General features: G+C 40.7%; 1 protein-coding gene across 3 annotated transcripts in view; it reads left to right on the forward strand.

The window, feature by feature from the left end:
• LOC121440635 (piezo-type mechanosensitive ion channel component 2-like) overlaps positions 1 to 18,727 on the forward strand; it is a 346,630-nt gene that overhangs the window by 123,001 nt on the left and 204,902 nt on the right. For all 3 annotated transcript variants that reach the window (XM_041641417.1, XM_041641418.1, XM_041641419.1), the window contains exon 3: positions 16,131 to 16,256. In XM_041641417.1, the coding sequence (XP_041497351.1) occupies positions 16,131 to 16,256 (126 nt within the window). The remainder of the gene's footprint in view (positions 1 to 16,130; positions 16,257 to 18,727) is intronic.

The raw sequence follows: 18,727 nt of genomic DNA on the forward strand, positions 1-18,727 counted from the left end.
ATTGCTAGTGCTCAAGACTGTGACTCCAGCCCCTGAAGGTAGTAAATGCAGGATTTACTATAGCTCCACCCACAGGTACATGCCTGAGACTGAGGGAGATTTGGGCAGGAAGCAAAAATGTCTCAGGGCACCCTTTGTTCCCTATCACTGAGCGGGACAACCAGTGGACCCACCAAAGAAAATTCTTCACATCTACATTGAATGATTCCATTGACCTATTTTCCACCATTGTTCCTGGGTTTTTTGAAAGATCCTGGGTTTCAGCACCAGAAGAATTAAGAAATGAGGACACCACTGCTCCTAGATATGGCAGAGGAGAAGGTTTATTGTAGATAGGAGGGAGGAAACAGCCAGAGGCATCTGGAAGGGTCCAGACTAAACCGACCAATGAGAGGAGAGCAAGATGGGAAGAGCAGAAAGAGAAAGAGTGAAGAGGAGAGAAGACCACATGGGAACCAAGAGAACACACAAACCAAAATGGCTGAGTTATATAGGGAAGGGAAGCTGGAGGTAGGGAAGTGATTCTTAGGGGCTGGAGAGGTTTACAGTAGGGATATGCCAGCCAGGATAAACTCTGTAACAGGTACTTGCTTGCAAGTAGGGAGAGCTGCTGGGAGAACCTAGTCCCCAGTGTCTGCTTTGATATGCTAAAAAAGACACCTCAGCTAGCTGTTTGTCCTAGGTTTCTTTGAAAGCTAACATCACTAAGCCGTTCTTTTTCAGTGCTTTGAGTTAGATTACCCAGTTTGAGTTACTTTTCATCATTTCTCTTTTCAGAAACCTAGGTATGCTCACATAAGCTTTTGTGGGTTGGTTTGTTTATATCCAGATGCCCTTCTGCACCTTCTAGTACAGATCCAAAAAATATCTAACTAACTTAGAATGATAAAACTTGAGGATATTTTTGAGAACTGACTTCTGATATTTGACATCAGCTTTCGACTGGCCATGGTGAAATTAGAGGAGGTGAAAAGGCATGGGATCATCTTCAAGGAGCTGAGTGGTGTGGGCACAAACAGGAACACGGGTGTTTGTGACCTGAGCAAATGAGGCAACACACAGGGAATGGGAACAGATATCCATTATTACTGAATCATTGGAACGCTGACTAGGAAATTTCTTGAGTATCAAAATACAGATTTTTCTGTTTATTTATATTCATAAACATTTTGATTTCAAATATTCTTCTATTAGCACAGGGACCAGCAAATGGCAACCACCAGCCCAACATTTCTTATATCCACAAATATTTTTTTGTGTTTAGTGAACTAATTTAAATCTTTTGAAAAATATTTTATAACATGGAAACGTCTTGAAGATTTTGTTGAACCACAGCTATGCCATTTTTCTGTGACCCTTAACAAGATATATCAGATAGTTAGGATATAAAGACAAAAGAAATTTCTGTCTCACTGTTTTGATAGATTGTTCCAGTCGCTTGGGCTGTTGTGAAGTAACACATCATGAGAGGAAAGTGTGCTGGGGAAAAGAGAAGTAAAGGAAGGGGCCCGGGTCCCACTACTGCCTTCATAAGCACCCTTACAGTGACCTAATACCTTCCAGACTCCACAATTTAAATGTTCCAAAACATCCTATTAGCTTCTCCCTGGGACACTGGAACATTTTCAACAACCAGCCTTTGGATGACATTCAAAATTCAGATTATAGTAACAGCCATGAGAAATATGCCCATGTGTTAGTTGTGATTTCCTTTAATGCTACAAGCCTAGTATTGAGCAGCATCAACAAAGTGTATCCCATGAAGCCTGAATCACTTCTGGTCCTCAGAGCTAAGGATCTAGAATGTCCAGCTCTGTGGCCAGCTTCGGCTCATCCAGTCTGCACACACTCAATGTGTGTGTATATTTTGCAAGAGCTCTTCCTGATCAACTTGAAGCAACAGTGCCATGTCTAGTTTCTAAGTGGCACTGTCTTTCTGGGTTCACCTAGCATTTGCCCTGCTATCAGACTATATAGTTTTACTCTAGATTAGAGACAGCGTAGTCTGGAGTATAAGATGCCCAATACATGGTAGTTGCAAAGCCATTATTTATAGCATGAACTAATTATCCAATAAACAATTAGAAGATCAAGATTGTTTTCATTGTTCTTGCAGATTTCCTGGAATTCTCAAATGCATGACAGAATTTTCTCATTCTCCTCTCTGTGTCTTTTAAGTATTATTTTAAATTTATCTTTGTTGCTATGTTCTGTGTTTTGGATGAACAACTTAGCAATATCAAATTCACTAAATTTATCTAGCTAATCTGGGGCTTAGTTTATATAGTGCTTAAATAATTAGATGAAAATATTTCTATGTCTGTGACTCAGCTTTTAATGGAACACCATATTTCTATTTACAAAGAAATGTCTTGTTCACAGGTTAGAGTGATTTATTTATGTTTTTTTGAGAATCTCAAGACACTTAGCTTAAATTTATTTCAATATTTGTCTTAAGACTGTTTTCCATTGCTGTAACAAAGTATCAGAAGCTGGGTACAGTATATAAGGCGGGGGGGATGTCTTAGTTAGGGTTTTATTGTGTGTGGAAACACCATGACCACAGCATCTCTCAGAAAGGAGAACACTTGGGACTGGCTTGCAGTTGAAAAGTTTAGTCCTTTAGTCCGTTATCATCATGGTGGGAAGCATGGTGGCATGCAGGCCAACATGGTGCTAGAGAAGTAATTGATTGTTGTACATCTGGATCAGTAGACTGCAGAAAGAGAGAGAGGGACACTGGGCCTGGCTTGAGCATCTAAAACCTCAAAGCCCACCCTCAGTGACACATCCTCCAACAAAGCCACACCTACTCGAAAAAGGTCACACCTTCTAATAGTGCTACTCTCTGGTGACCAAACTTCAATCTGAGTCTATGGGGGCCATTGTTATTCAAACCAGCCTAGGTGGGGTTGTAGAACTCAGTTTAGGAAGCTGGATGGCTTTGTATGCATTTGTTTTGTATTGAGGGTCCATGATCAGCATATTTCTAAAAATATAAGGATCTCCTATGAGGGCTACTTCCCTAAAAAATTCCATCATCTTCCAGCAGCACCACTTTGGAAACTGAACCTTGAACTCAAGGTCCTTTAAGAAACAGTTATGCCAACTGTAGCAGCAGTTACAGAGGGGGTCATGGGTCTTTGCTAAGCGGATGCCTGTGTGCTGAAGGCAATCCCTGACTTCAGTATGCATCTGTTTTCATATGCCACTTGAGACCAATCTGTGTCTAGACCAGAAGGTCCCAGTGACTCTGTTATGTACCCCATCCATCTCCCAGCACAACCCCACGTTTAGTCTTCTATGTAAGAGTGGCTGACCCATCCTGTTCACATCTGAGTTCCTCCCCTGTGATCTTTACCTTCAGGAAGTTGCTTTGACTATATCACACTCCTCTCAGGTCAGTATGCATCTGTTTTCTGTTCTAAACCCTTTCTAAGGGCCAGTCTGCATTCAGCTCCCAAAGAATTAGTTCAGGTCTCTGCTCCAGCTTAGATGACTTTGATACTTGGTTTGTTCTGGGTCTGGGTCAGTGCTGGTTTCCTCACTACCCTACATGAGTACTCTGCATCTCAGTGTTGGGTGACAGTGGCCTCTCTGTCAGGGCCAAAGAGACAAAGAACAAAGATGGGAGTAGCCTCTTGATCGGCCTCAGAACGACAGCTTAGAATATACACAAACAGGTATCTACTTTCCTGTGGGTCCATGGCAGGAAGTATAGATGTTTACTAGAAACTTCTGCACTGAAATCTCTGTCTCAGAGCTCTTTCCAGATAACCCAACCTAAGACAGTAGCTGATATTGCAGGGACATAGCCCCAAGTTTCAGAATCCCACCAACCTTATTCACCACACTAGGCCAGAAGAGTCCCTTAGCATAAGTTTGTAAGGAAGGATGTTACAGAATCAAGACTAAACCTCAAATAGTTCAGAGGAGGGAGGTGTGGAAGCATGATTTATTAGCCTTCAGATTCCTTCCTATGGTTCTTGATCATCACTGTCCTATGTATTCAGAGTACTGTTTGTATCCCTTTAATTGAGTAATAGATTTTGGAAGAGATTCTAACACTTTAAAAGTTACTAAAGGGTTGGTGAGACAGTGCTGTGGTTAAAAGTATTTGTTGCTTTTACAGAGGACCCAGGCTTAGTTTCCAGCACCCACATGGTGGCTCACAAAGATCTGTAACTCCAGGGGAACTCCAATTCCTGGAGATCTGACACCCTTTATTAACCTCTGTGAGCACCAGGCATACCCATGGTGCAATACATATATGTAGGCAAATAAAATGATATAAGTCTAATTTTTTTTTGGTTTTTCGAGACAGATAAGTCTAATTTTTTAAGTTATTAAATAATAGGGCATAAAATGAGAGAAGGAGAAGGGAACAATCTACCACCTTTCCTCTGTTCACTCCTGCATTGCTCACAGCTGCTTTCCAGTGAGACACTTATTCACACACACACACACACACACACACACACACACACACACACACACGTTTTAATGTGCACTGAAGGATGGCCTCAGTGAGTTGAAGATAGGGTCAAGCATTGTCTCTCCCCATTTCTATTAGCTTGGCCCCAAGGAAACATCCATCATTCGAAATCCAAGTGCTAGAGTTTTCATGTTCTTGACCTAGAAGTTTGACTGCTTAGTCTGAGGATTCTTCTTCCAGTTAGTAGGTATCCGTGTCCCTTTTCATTCCCAACCTAAGGAAAGCCCTCAGTTTTTTGTCAACACTTCATGTGTTTCTTTGTACAGCATATATTACGAAGAGTTCTTTAAATAGAAACAAATTGTTTCTCAAGATATTTTCTCTAAATGTTTGGCATATAATTGAGTAGTCATTCTATATGGCTTTTCTGATCAAGCTGTCTAAAAGCCATAAAAATAGCACTTTGGGAATGAGCCACAGAAGATTCTAACTTCTTACAACTCCAGTTTTAGGAGGATTTGGCGTTGGGTTCATTATTATACCTGGAAACCCATAACAATGAAAATATTGCAGTGTTCATTTCCTCAGAAAGGAAAATTGCCACAAAGCCCAGGGCTTTCCTTTAAAATTTTCAGAGGTTGTTGGCTCAGATTGCTTCATAAACGGAAAATTTCAAAGTTAGCTTAAGGAAGCTGGCACCATCTGGAGAGCCTTGGGTCTTCCATGTGTGCTTGCCACATTCAGGTCGCCTGGAAGTCAGGGAACTGGAAATGTTGGCTAAGGCAATGACACTCCCCTCTTTCCTTCAGGAGTGCAATAAACTAGGACTCAAGTTTATACCTACTTTATTATTTTGTTTTTTAATTGAAAATACTTTTATACAATATATTTTGATCACATTTCTCCCTCCCCCAATTCCTCCCAGTCACCTCCACCCACCCAACCGCACAGTATTTTTTTATCTCTTTCTTTAAAAACAAAAAATAAACAAAAGAACAAGTCCCCAAAAATGGAAACTCCAAATAGGCAAACAAAAGACCCATAAGGTAAAAACAAAATATTACCCCAACAAAAATTAGACAGGCAACAAAACATACCATTGATTACATTTTGTGTTGATTAGCTACTCCCAAGTGTGGGGTCTGTTCTAGAATGTGGTTACTATACCCCGTGAGATTCCATCGAAGAAAACTGATTTCCCCATTGCCAGCAGATGTCAACTGCAAATAGCTTCTGATTTAGGGTATAAGCTTGTGTCCACTTACCCTCTCAGTGTTGGGGTTCCCTCTGGCTTCAACATATGTAGGTCTTAACTCCTGCTGCCACAGTCTCTATGAATTCATTCAGTGCCGTTATACCTAGAAGACAATGTTTCCTTGGAATCACTCAATATCTCTTACACTCCTTTCATCTCCCCTTCTACATAGATCCCTGAGCCCCAGGGGGACAGATTTGGTGAACACACCCCATTTAGGTCTGAGAGCTTCAAAGTCTCTCTCTGTGCACAATGTCCAGTTGTGAGTCTCTGGGTTAGTTCCCATCTGTGGCAAGAGGACGAGGGCTGAGTGATGCACTGATCTACAGGTACAGCAGGATGTCATTCAGAGTCATTTAATTGTTATGTTTCTTTAGCAGAATAGTGGTAAGTTTCCCCATAGGACCCATGATATAGCTAACCTCAGGTTCTCGGCCACTTCAGCAGTGTCGGATATGGGTTCCATCTCATGGAGTGGGCCTTAAATCCAACCAGAAAGTGATTTTAACAACCCAGTTCCTGGATGGAATCTGAAACAACAATAGTTGGGGGTTGTTTTGTTTTTAGATCTCCATTTGAGGAAATCTAATATAAACAAGCAAAACTCTGTTTAAAACTCAAGATAAAATTTGTTTGGAAACACTCTACTCTCCCACTTAGCTACTTAGTCCCTTTCTTAGTTTTTAATTTCTTCCTTTTTGGTATCCAGATGGTTGGGGAAACAGTGTGTACATATGGAGTGTAGTGTCTAAGCCAAGGGTTACTGATTTTTGTCTCTCTGTGGGCTCAGTTGCTTTTAGAAATTATTTTGAAATTGCTCCCGTTGCTTGTCCTTGTATATATGCCCCATTTCTTCATGTTCCTATGAGTTGACATATCATCAGGTAATTCCAGATTTTAGACATGTTCTTATCAAAATTAACTGTTGAATGCCTGACATCAGTAAGAAAAATTGAATAAAAACACATCATTTCAACTGACAGAGTGATAGCATTTGACAAATACACTCTGAAACTGTGACTATAAATGAAATTTCTTCTCAGGATTAAGAGTGTGTATGGAAGACCATAGCTAACATTACGCTTAATGGTAAGGGGCTGAACACTTATGAATTTCCCTCCAACGTCAGAAATAAGATGTGGATTTCCACTGTTTGGAGGTGAATTATATTTGTCCAAAATCTATACTTTGAAGCCTTATTTCTGCTACATCAGAATGTGACTTGGGGGGATGGGCCCACACTCAAAAGCTTAACATAAATTAACATTAGGCAATTAGAGTGGATTCTTAATCCAACCTCCCTGGTGTCCTTACAGGAGGAGGAGATTTAGAGTCATGCACAGACCCCAGGGATGTGCCTGTTCAGGATGCTCATGATATGAAAGTGATTAGGCACAGCCCAGGAGAGAGGCCTTTGATGAAGATGCTCCGAGAACAGCTTGATCTGAGGCTCTATTTCCCAAAGCTGCAAGAGAATAAAATAGTTGTTTAAGCATCAGTATGGCTTGGGATGGTTAGTAATTGCCAGCTACTCGAGGTTGAGGACCTGAGTGTGGAACCCAGGTACTCATGTGTAGCTGGAATTTTCTTTAGGCTACCAACCAACTCCCAAATAAAGACACAGAGACTTATTATTAATTATGAATCCTTGGCCTTAGCTTAGGCTTATCCCACTAGCTCTTTTAACTTAATTTAACCTGTTTCTATTATTCATCTGCATTTTGCCTCAGGTCTTTTCACCTTTCTTATATTCTGCACGTCCTACTTTGCTGCTTCCTCTGTGTCTGTCTGTCTGACCCTTGGCATCTCCCTGTCCTCTCCTTTTCTTTCTTACTGGGGCTACTGGAGCCTAAATTCCTCCTCCTTCTTACTCTCCCTGCCTGGAAGTTCTGCTTATACCTCCTCCCTCGCTATTGACCATTCAGCTTTTTACCAGACTAATCAGGTGCCTTAGGGAGGCAAGGTAAAACAGCAACACACCTTTACATAATAAAACAAGTTCATCACACCTTTATATAGTTAAGCAAATATTCCACAACACTCATGGAAAACGTCAGTGGTGGTAGAATGACCCTATACGGCTGGTGCTGGGAGATGCAGAGACAGGTGGATCCCTGAAGCTGTTAGCCAGCTAGCCTAACTAGACTAGGGAGCTCCGAGTTTGGTAGCGTCCCAATTTCAAAGAAAATAGAGAAGGAAAGCAATCTAGGGAAGACCCCAAGATCATCTTGGGTCTCTACACACATTTGACCCTTCATGGACAATGGCACACGCCGACATTAACAAGTGTACGCAGCACATTGACAACTCGTGGAGGCATGAAGATAAGGCAGCTTCCTGTTGGAATAGTTTGACCAGGAACCAGCCACTAGTTCTCTATGTTTCTGGATCTTCCATCTGTCTCTAAAGTACAGTTTTGTTCTGCGTTGTTGAACAATACAGATATCATGACATGGGAAAGGAATGGGGGAGTCTGGACAGAAATCTCAAAGAGACGTTCACAAGGGATGAAGCCGCTTTCCTGGTTCCGGCTGACCCAGAATAACAAACAAAGCCACAAACAGATGTTATCAGCCCACATGTGCATGCTGCTTCCAATGCTTATGAGATATCTGTTGTTTAAGGTTGTTTTTCAATCCACTGGCTGCTTTTTAGCAAATGATTACCACAACACTCAAATACACAATAATTATTCTGGTTCAGGGTCAAGGAAGAATGAATGACTGCAGATTAAAGTTATGCATTTAGCTTAGGTCGTAACAGCTGAATGAGAAATCCAAGGCACAGTAGGGTTGGTTGCATCGCTCTCTTGAAGGGAGGTTAAATTCAAGCAGGCTGAGCACAAAGTGGGATACCAGGTTAAATATGTAGTTTTAAGTGATCTCAAAGTGTATTATTAACTTGGTGGCAAGATCTGGAAAAAGCCAAGGCTCAGAATGCAAGTGATATTTGCAGAAAAGCACATCCTCCCATGGCAGAAGATGGAAGAGGCGTGTGAGATGCAGATTCGCAGAAAGCTTGAAGTGTCCCGAAGAGACTTGGGGAAGACGAGGGTTCAGGCTGCTTTGGTTGAAATGTCTGAGACTGCAGAACATGTCGCTGTCACCTGGGGGGAATGGGTTCCCCTTATAAAGTGAATGGTGCCCTAATGATTTATAGCTGGGAGAACTTGGAAGTTATAGATAAGCAGGAGAGATTTCTGACCAAAATGTTGAAGGTGTGGCCAGGTTCCTCCTGACGGCTTATAGTAACATGCAATAGAAGAATGGTACATGGGAGAGGGGTGGCTCACTGAAGAAAGGTTTGCTGAACGAAAAGGAACCAGAACTTAAGGACTTGTGAACCCCCCAACCATCTATCATTACAAAAACAAGAATGACCTGTGACCCCAGCACACGGGAAGCAGAGGTAGGAGGAGGGTCAGGAGGTCAGATTAGTCTATATAAGGAAATTCTATCTGAAAACACCAACAAACACAGAACATTCTGGACACCAGTAACTTTTGAACAACCATCTAATGAAGATCACCAGGTGACTTACACATTCAATCAACTATCACAGAAGAAAAACTGCCAGCTGAGAGTTTTAAGGCACTGATACGGGACAAAATGGAGGAAGAACGTTATTCCTTTGGTTCTAAGTGTGTTCTTCAGCTTCAGTGAAAAGGGAAGATGACCCTAACATCATCACTGATACTGTCACTATAAGCCCCTGGGACACGGGTCTGGGAGGTAGAGATGACTGTCACTTCAGAGGACAGGGTCACCTTCTTAGTTTCAGTGTGCCCGTATGCCTTCGGGTGTGCTTAGCATAGAGATTGGGGGGCTGCATTCAAGGCCCCAGGGTGAAACTGCCATCTCCTAACCCATGGTCTGAAGGGCAGGCTATTGACTGAGCCAGAGATGCTGCTCCAACTTTCAACTCCACTGCAGTCTTCCACACCAGGTTCTAAGCTTACTGCAAATGCATGACTTCTTACATTCTATCTCGTTTAGCTGGGAACATTTGTATTATGCTATCCCACTGATGCCTTTGGGGAGGAAATAACAATTTTCAATGTGCACTGGGGGTTCAGTTTTCCCCACTATGAGTCGCATATTGGGCTTCACTCATACCTGAATCAGAATATGTTGAGATAAAAGTAGAGGCTGAGACTTGATGTTCATGTGGGTTAAAACCTTGGGCTGGGGTGAACCTGTGTTGCAAGTGGGGAAGACAGGGACTTTGGGTATCCAGGATACAGAACAATAGGAGCTGAATTATGCCCCTCATGTTAGTCACCTTTCTATTACTGTGACAAATACCTAGGATGACCAACTTATAAAGACAGATGATTTTCCTTGGCTTACTTTTGGGGGTTTCCAGTGTATGCTTTGGGACCTGTGACAAGGCAGTACATCTTATCTATTGTCCAGAATGCCCAAGTGCAGATCAATAAAACAAAGTTTTATTCTTCTTAGAAAATATGTAAGTATCCAAGAAGCACATGAACATACGCTTAACCTCCTTAGGCATCAGAGAAATGCAAAGCAAAGCTACCATGGGACACCACCTGATACCCAATAGGACAGCAATACTGAAAATATAACCGAGAGAAAACCCAACGAGTGTTGGCAGAGATAGGAAGAAACTGGAGTCTCATACATGGCTAGTGAGAATGTGGAATGCATACTTGCCTGCTAGGAAACCTTTGCTGGCTCCTGACAAAAATCTACATATAATTGTCATATGATCTAATAATTCCTTTTCTAGGGATCTAAATAAAATATATTAAAGCAGGTACCCAAATCAATCTCTCTCTCTCTGTGTGTGTGTGTGTGCACGCGCGCGCACGCGCGCGTGTTTGCGCATATTTATTAGTATATTATAGCATTGGTAATAACAGTTGAATGGCCAAGTGCATAAAGGCAAGAGAATGGGCAGGTACACTTTCACTTATCCATAAAGAGAGTGAAGAACTGATGGTCCCACTGTGTGAACAAGCCTTCCAACGTCCTGCCAAGCAGTCACAAAACACCTCTGTGGATGATGATATACACAGGCAGTATCTACAGAGTCACGGAGCTGACTCATGAAGGCCAGGTAGGGGAGGGAAAGTGGAAAATATTTGTCTGATTGTTGTGCAATTAACGGAGAGGCTCTTTGCACAACATTGTGTGTGTACTGGATAATCCTGAGTCTGTTGTGAGAATTTTGCCTCAATCAATAGTATATATAAAAGGAGATATTTGCTGTGTTGAGCCTTACTTCTCTACAGTAAAATGATAAAAATGACAGTGGAACTGAGAAGAAACCCAAAGGCTATTTCCCTCTCCGACTTCTGCTTCTATAGATTTTGAGCTTTTGATTATCTTAGGGCTAATCAAATTCAGTTTCATTTAGCTGAGTTTTCACTTCCGTGGCTAATCGTATTCCCACACTGTGTTGTTCCAAGAGTCAGAAAACATAAAGCTGTTGCATTCTAGGATGGAAAACAAAGCCTGCCTTTGGTTTTCTTTCTCTGTGATGTTCTGGATTTAAAGCATCACTTTCCATGGCAGTTCCCTGTTTTATCTGAGGACTGGCCCCTGTGCCCAGATGTGCTTCAGCAGAGTGCCATGTCACACAGTCCCCAAGGAGAAGGATACAAGAGGGAAGGTGTCACAGGAATTAAGATAACCTAATGTCTATGATCAGTGACTTCCTTCAGTACATTTCGGTTGACTACGGATGTAAGAAATATTCAACTTGTGGTTGCTCAGTATTTTACATGAATTTTGATACCTGATTTCATCTACTATTGGTGTTTACTCTGTTTTTTTTGTATTGTTTTGTTTGCTTGTTTCTATTTCTTTTGGATCTATTTATTTTATTTTATGTATATCAATATTTTGCTTGTATATATGGGTTTGGTCACATGCTGGTCTCTGAGGAGGTCAGAAGAGGGCATCAGATCCCCTGGATGGTTACAGATGGTGATGAGCTATCATGAGGGTGCTAGGAAATGAACCTGGATGCACCAAAAGTGAAGAACCAGGGTCATCTGGACGAGCAATAAGTACTCTTAACCGCTGAGTCATCTTCCAACCTTCAGTTTGTGATTACCATGAAACTTACATAAAGTATCTTTTACTTAAAATAATCTATTCTTTATTAATCACACCTTTATTTTAATCACATAGAAAAGCTATACTTTTTTCAATCCCATATTATATTGCCCTGATTTATGTCTTTACAAATCGAAGTGCTTTAATTATTGCAGTTACACTTATTTTTAATATTTTCTATTCTAACTTTTAGTATTAATGGGAGTTAAATTTGATTTGCATACCGCTATGACAGCGGTACAAGTATTCTCAATCTGGCTATCCACCTACTATGCCTGTGGGTTTTATGGCTTTCTATGATTTTATTCCTTTAGGAGAGACAACTTTAGCATTTCATGAAGAGCATTCCCTTAACTTTTGTTTAGCTGGGCAAGTCTCTGCCTTTCATTAAGGTTTTAGTCTCAGATTTTCAAGATGTAGTGTTCTTGGACTATGGTTTTCTCTCTACACTTGGGGTGTATCAATCAGGGGCCTTGTGGGCCCCTGGGTTTCTGATGAAAAAAAAAAGTCTGTCAACAGTCAACAGTCTTCTATTGGATGATAAACTAATCTGTCAATGGTCAACAGTCTTCTATTGGATGATAAGCTAATCCATCAACAGTCAACAGTCTTCTATTGGATGATAAACTAATCTGTCAATGTTCAACAGTCTTCTATTGGATGATAAGGTGTTTTCTCTTGCCACTTTCCAACTGTTGTCTTTTTTTTTTTTAAACAATTTGGAATGTAATATTTCCCTGTAATGACTGTACTCTGGGCCACTATTTAGTTCTTTGGGTGTTTTGGATCTGCATGCTCTTTTAAATCTCTAAGGCTTCTTATGTCATTGCTTCTTCAAACAATTCTTCCTGGCGTCATAATGAGTCACTTGACAGGTCCCATGGATTTTCCTCACTCTTATAAATGCTTTTCTTTTTTTTTTCCTCTATTGGATAACTTCAAGTAATTTGTTTTATGGGGTTTTTTTTTTCTTTTCGTTTGCTTGATCCAATCAGCTGTTGAAGCACTCTGCAGAGTTTTCTTCTCTGGAGTTTCTATTTGGTTTTCATTATTCATGTGTTTTTATTACCTGTCTCATTATCTTAGTCACTTCTTAATTACTGTGACAAAACACGATGACCAAGGCAACTTAGAAAAGAAAGTGTTTAATTTGGGACATGTGGTTTGGGACTTGTGGTTCTAGTAGGTCAGAGTCCATGACAACCATGGCAGGGAGCATGGCCACAGGCAGGCAGGCAGAGTTCATGAGCTCAAAGCACACATCTCAGTCCACAGCGTGAGGTATAGGGAGCCAGCTGATTTACTTTAGTTGTCTTTCTAACTTCTCTTGGAGCTCATTGACCTTCTGCTTGACTTTCTTGCATTCTTTCTTTCTTAAGAATTTTCAATCTCCATTTCTTTTGTGTCTGACACTGGAGTTTTGGGTTTTTTTTCCCCCTTTGATGTTTGAAGCTTTTTACCTTAACACTTCAGGAAGTAGTCACTTCTCCCAGTCTTCATTGACAGGTTTCGAGGAAAATAAAAACCACAAACCAAAACCAAACAAGAAACACTATGGGGCATGGCTGGTTCTATAGTCCTGGTCTCTTAAACCTTTGCTGTGAAAGGACCTGCTCACTTTGCTTGTTGCTTCTCTTGATTCTTTGCTGTCTCTGTCCCACAGCCAACCTTGGTTCCGAGAGCCTCTCCTGTGTTTTCAGAGGGCAGTGCTCCTGGGTGCTCGGTTTCATATCTTATCTGTAGCCAGCACAGGTTAATTGCTGAGATGTGTGCGTGCTGCTGAGGTCTGCGTGTTTTCTGTAGGAGCTGGTACAGGCCGTGCTCAAGAAGGTACAGGAGCTGACCACGAAAGGAGGAGTAGGCAGCCCAGGGGAGGCATCAGCTAGGTATGGGGATACTCAGGTGTATCACACTGCTGGCTTCATAAGTATGTCTCTTAGTGGAGTCTTTAGGCTGGCTATTAGGGCCCATGGCTGGCAATGAAGAACCGCAGGTGAGATGGAGGACACTCCCTCCTCTTCTCCCTGTTCTTACCTGTTTCTGGTTGATTTCCATTGGCTTGTTCTAGAACTTCTCTTAATGAGGTGAGACAGAAGTGAGCTGTCTGAGCTACAACCCTGCAGGACTGAGGCGACCAAGCACCCACACTATTCTCAGTTTTCCCAGGGGGAGAAAACACAAACCAATCCAGCCTCTCCTTGTAGCAAGCTCTGTTAACTATGGGAGAGGCAGGGGCAGCATGGGTAAAGTGAAGCTGGCCCTCTTACCCTTCCCATTGTGCTCACATCTGATTCCGTGCTTCCTCAGGGAAGGTGGAGACACAGCAGCTGGGGCTTCCACAAAATATGCCTAAGTGTGGCTGCCAAAATGGTGTTTCTGTGGGAGACAACAGCGAAGGACCTAATAATAGTGCTACCTTCCCATATTGTTCTATCATTGTCTAGTGGTTTGTTGGATCAACACAGATATGTCTGTAGTTAATAAAAATAAGTTAGTTTTGTGAGCAATGATATTCCATCTGTTCTTTTAACCTTCTCCATAAGGAATCTGAGATTTTGTGTGTTTTAACAGAGGTTTATAGTAAATCTTAATAACCATAGGGCACACCAGCCTCATTCACCTCTGAACTTATTTCTCAAGACTGACAGAGTGAGATCATTTTACTCTTAAATATATATTTACAATGTCTATTGAAGACCTCAAAATATCCTTTCTTGTATATACTGAAATGTTTTTGAAAGTTTAGGCTTCTTCTGGTATTTTATTTGAATTTTTTTGAACTTAATGACCGATTTTAAGGCAAATTTCTATCTTTTATCATACACAATCTCTTTTGTGAATGTAAATTATCCCTTTATTCATTCATATCATTTTTATACTCCCATAAAAGCCGTCTACACTCTTTATTAGGATAATGCCTAAATATTTTTATTAGCCAAGATTCTATCAAAGAGTAGTAATGCCATAGAAAATCTATGAACATGTGATTCAGATATTTTTCAGCATCTTATTTATTTCAAAGAATTGGCTTTCAGAGTTTCCTGTATGAACTGGCTGAGAAAATCCACAGTCTTCACTGTAGGTCATCAAAGAGAGGTGATGAACAGCCCAAGTTCACGGGCTTTGGACTGAATCTCCTCTCTGCTGGAAGAGTTTCTATGCATGCCTTTTGTTACTCAGCCTGACTAGCTGAGAGAGGGCTGTCCAGGTGATAAAGAATAGCCCTCAGTGTTAGCCTCAGTTTACTGGGGACCTTGTGACACTGTAAACTCTCATCAGTACCTAGATTGTGTTTAATCAGATGACTGTGCTCTTTTTCTGGGCCGAGCTGCAAAATCATTACAAAACAGCTTTGACTGCTAACTAACTTGTATTCTGATTTTGTACCTTGAAATTGCTGATGTAGAGGATGTATATTGGTTTTTGTAAGATGATCTTGTATCCGAACTGTTCTCACAGTTGGTCTCTGGGCTCAGCTTGACGTTCTGTACTGATACTCAGCGTCTGGAAAGCATTCACTTTGTTCATATGTATCGGCATGCAATCCTTATCATGGAGATGCAACAGTTTCTTTCCTCGTGGCGCTGCCCGTCCCTGTGATGATGGGATTTGGATGCTTCACTCATTCTCTTGATAGCATAGGCTGACGCCTAAATGCTCACCAAAATCAGGTTGCTTGTGTCATTGTGATTTATTCAATATTTAAAGTCAGTTCCCTGCATTCTTAGTTTTCTTAGCTATTTCTTTGAAGTCGTTAATGTTTTTTTGCTTCTGAGCCTTATAAAATGTCTCTTTTGTGGTATCAAGAAAAGTAGTACGAATGCATTAGTATGTGAATTTCACATGGATTTCTTATAGTAAACCTATTTGTACTCTGATAAATATGCCAAGCTATATTTTATTCTATTTCAATGGTTAACATTTTTTTATAATTTATGTCTATGCTCACAAGTGAAATTGATTTACAGTTTTCTTCCTTATCTGTATTTATTTTTGAAATTGAAGTTATCATAACTTTGTAGGATGTCTTAGGTTACTTTCTTATTTTTAATTTCTTAAACTACTTTTATTAAGAGAATATTATGGGTCCATTCCATTCTAGCTATGTTTTTCTATACAATTTTCTGATCTGGCACTTGTTTCTAATCCATGGTAACAAACAGGAAATTTGTCAAGAATTTCCTTATACTTAATTTTAATATGTAAAGGCAGTTATATAATATTGCAAAGGAAATGAGATGTCCTTTGTCTGTAGGTTTATAATTAAGATAAGAATCACATTGCTTCACTTTTGAGTCAGGCTTGGGGCTTCCCTATGCGAGCTCTCCCTGACACTCCAATGCTTCCTCCCCAGGACACACAGGGCGATTGCTCCAGTCTCTGTGCCTCACCAGCCTCTCCTTCCTGCTGCTGCACATCATTTTCCACATCACACTGGCCAGCCTGGAAGCTCAGCATCGCCTCGCCCCTGCTTACAACTGTGAGTACCAGCCTTGTGCTTCCCCTCAGTGTGCGTGCACTTTAGCTAGCTATCATCACACCCAAAGGAATCTGTGACATGGTTTCAATATGGATTTCACTGTAATTTTGGTCATTCACTACTCTAGTGTAGAATAATATAGGTGAGTGTGCATGTATGAATGTCTATATATAGGATTTGCCATGGAAAGTGAGGTCTCCAATTTAGATGTTGGCATCATATATGATTGTAAAACATAGTCATTGGTCTTATTCTAAAATTGGGTTTTGCATAAATCTCTCAAAACTCAACCGTAGGACAGGAATGTCCAATCTGTGATGAGAGTATGGAAACTTAATAATATTACGTGATTTAATTGTGACAAACACAGTATAGCATTTGTTATGTCTGTGGGAAATGGCATAATGCATATCATTTATTTTCAAACTGGTTTTTTTCACGTGATATTTATGAGGAAGCAAATGTCTTACTCAGAGTGTAAACTTATGATATGAGAAAGTCAATATATTTACTACTTTGTTCAGCTGTTCTCATCCCAAAGTAAATCATACTTCAGTTTCAGTAGAATTTGTGTTTGTCTCTTGAAAAAATAAACATTTCAAGTAGATGGAATCCAATTCGTGTGTTTTCAGTTAAAACTAAAGAGACTCTGAGATATTTGAAGTAGACTCTAATAACAGTTTTGACTTGTCAGTTTTTCTTTGAGAAACCCATTTGTGGTTTTGAAATTTCCTGAACATTCAGGAGCGCAAGTATAAGGAAAAGGAAGTAAACACTCCTTCCCTGTAAAATGAAAAAGATCAGAATTCTTCATGCACCTGAGGGCATTAAGTTAAATACAGTGCAGGATTCTGTGATGGTGTTTGCAGTCATAAATTATTCATTAGCCGTCTCTCTGAAACTCTGAGACATTTGCAGAGCTAAGGATTTATTAGGTTCAAAATTCCTTTAATAGCAATTCCTGCCCAAATTGTATTTCTATTTGAAATCTCTATTTTAAGATAGGGCTGTTTGTCTTTAAACTAATATGTATGTACCATAAATCTACCCAACTTAAATATATAACTCAGAGGGATTGTTTTAACATATTCAAAATTGCAGGTAATTATTCAGAATGCTAGTTAAAAACATGGTCTTCTTTCCTACAGGCATGGCATACCTAAGGAGAGGTATACTCCAGTGTCCTTTTGCAAATAGTATCATTTGTTGATGGACACAGAAGATGTTGAGGTGCATCAGCTTAGATGAAACTCACTGTCATTTTTGGAGTCTGTCTGGGTGTTTCTGTATTTCCTGCGACAAGGCTGTCCCACAGTTCTACATAGATACAAAATGCAACATGAAATTACAACACAACTTTCTCTTCTCTGTATTTATAAATGTGTTTATTTTGTATGTGTTCTCTCATGAAGTAGAGGTAGACAACTTATACACATACACACATACATACACACATACGTTTGTTCTGGCTTTGGCTCTTCTTTCCTAGGCAAGGATACGTCAAGTGAGACTGTAATGACATCGATGGATGCTTCTATTCCCCAGTGCTTGGGAGAACAGACCTTGCTGTTGTGAGAACCAGCACCTTTCCTCTCATCTTTCTCTGTTTCTTACCCACCTGTAGTGGGAGCTGCGGGCTGTGTTCCTGCCACCCCAGCTCCTGGTCGCCTGGCTAGCTTATGCCCCGAAATAATTACACGGACACTGTATTCTTTTAAACACTGCTTGGCCCATTAACTCTAGCCCTTACAGGCTAATTCTCATATCCCGATCAACCCATCTCTTATAATCTGTGTAGCATCAGTCTTACCGGAAAAGATTCAGCATGTCTGACCTGGCAGCTTGCTTCATGGCGTCTGCCCGGGAGAGGGGAGTATGGCCTCTGAGCTCACTTCCTCTTCCTCCCAGCATTCTGTTCTGTTTACTCCTCCCACCTATGTTTTAACCTATGAGGGCCAAGCAGTTTCTTTATTATAATTAACCAATGACCTTCCTCCACCACCCACCTATTCTTGGGGTTTATAGGTGACTCTTACATCACTTTCTCAATACCCAGCTTCTCATTGTCAGGCTATTCCCATGTTCCTTCTAGAGGCCACACTGCAGAATAACCTGCCCATGAATCTAATGAGACCCTCCCTTCCCTTTCTTCCATGTTCCCAGATGGACTCTCCTTGGCATGAATCAACAAAATGGAAGTCATATAGCAAACTTCAGTTTCAAAGAACTGAATTCCAACTTGAAGCTTATTTGGATCTCCATCAACTTTCCATTTTGAAGTTCCAGTGTTTTTGATGAAGTAACCAATAGGAAGGGACTAGATTAAAGATGGAGTTTTCAAAACTCGAGTTATTTCCTTCCAGTCATAGGTACCTTGAAGGTGAATTTATAGGCATCATAAATTTCTTCTGAAAAATCATGCTGCTTCCTGGGCCAGTGCTAGCTCATCAGGAGCTGCAGGCTTGTGTTGG

The sequence above is a fragment of the Microtus oregoni genome, unplaced genomic scaffold (assembly GCF_018167655.1).
Source record: "Microtus oregoni isolate MIOR12 unplaced genomic scaffold, Mior012 000069F_ref0000032, whole genome shotgun sequence".
Lineage (NCBI taxonomy): Eukaryota > Metazoa > Chordata > Mammalia > Rodentia > Cricetidae > Microtus > Microtus oregoni.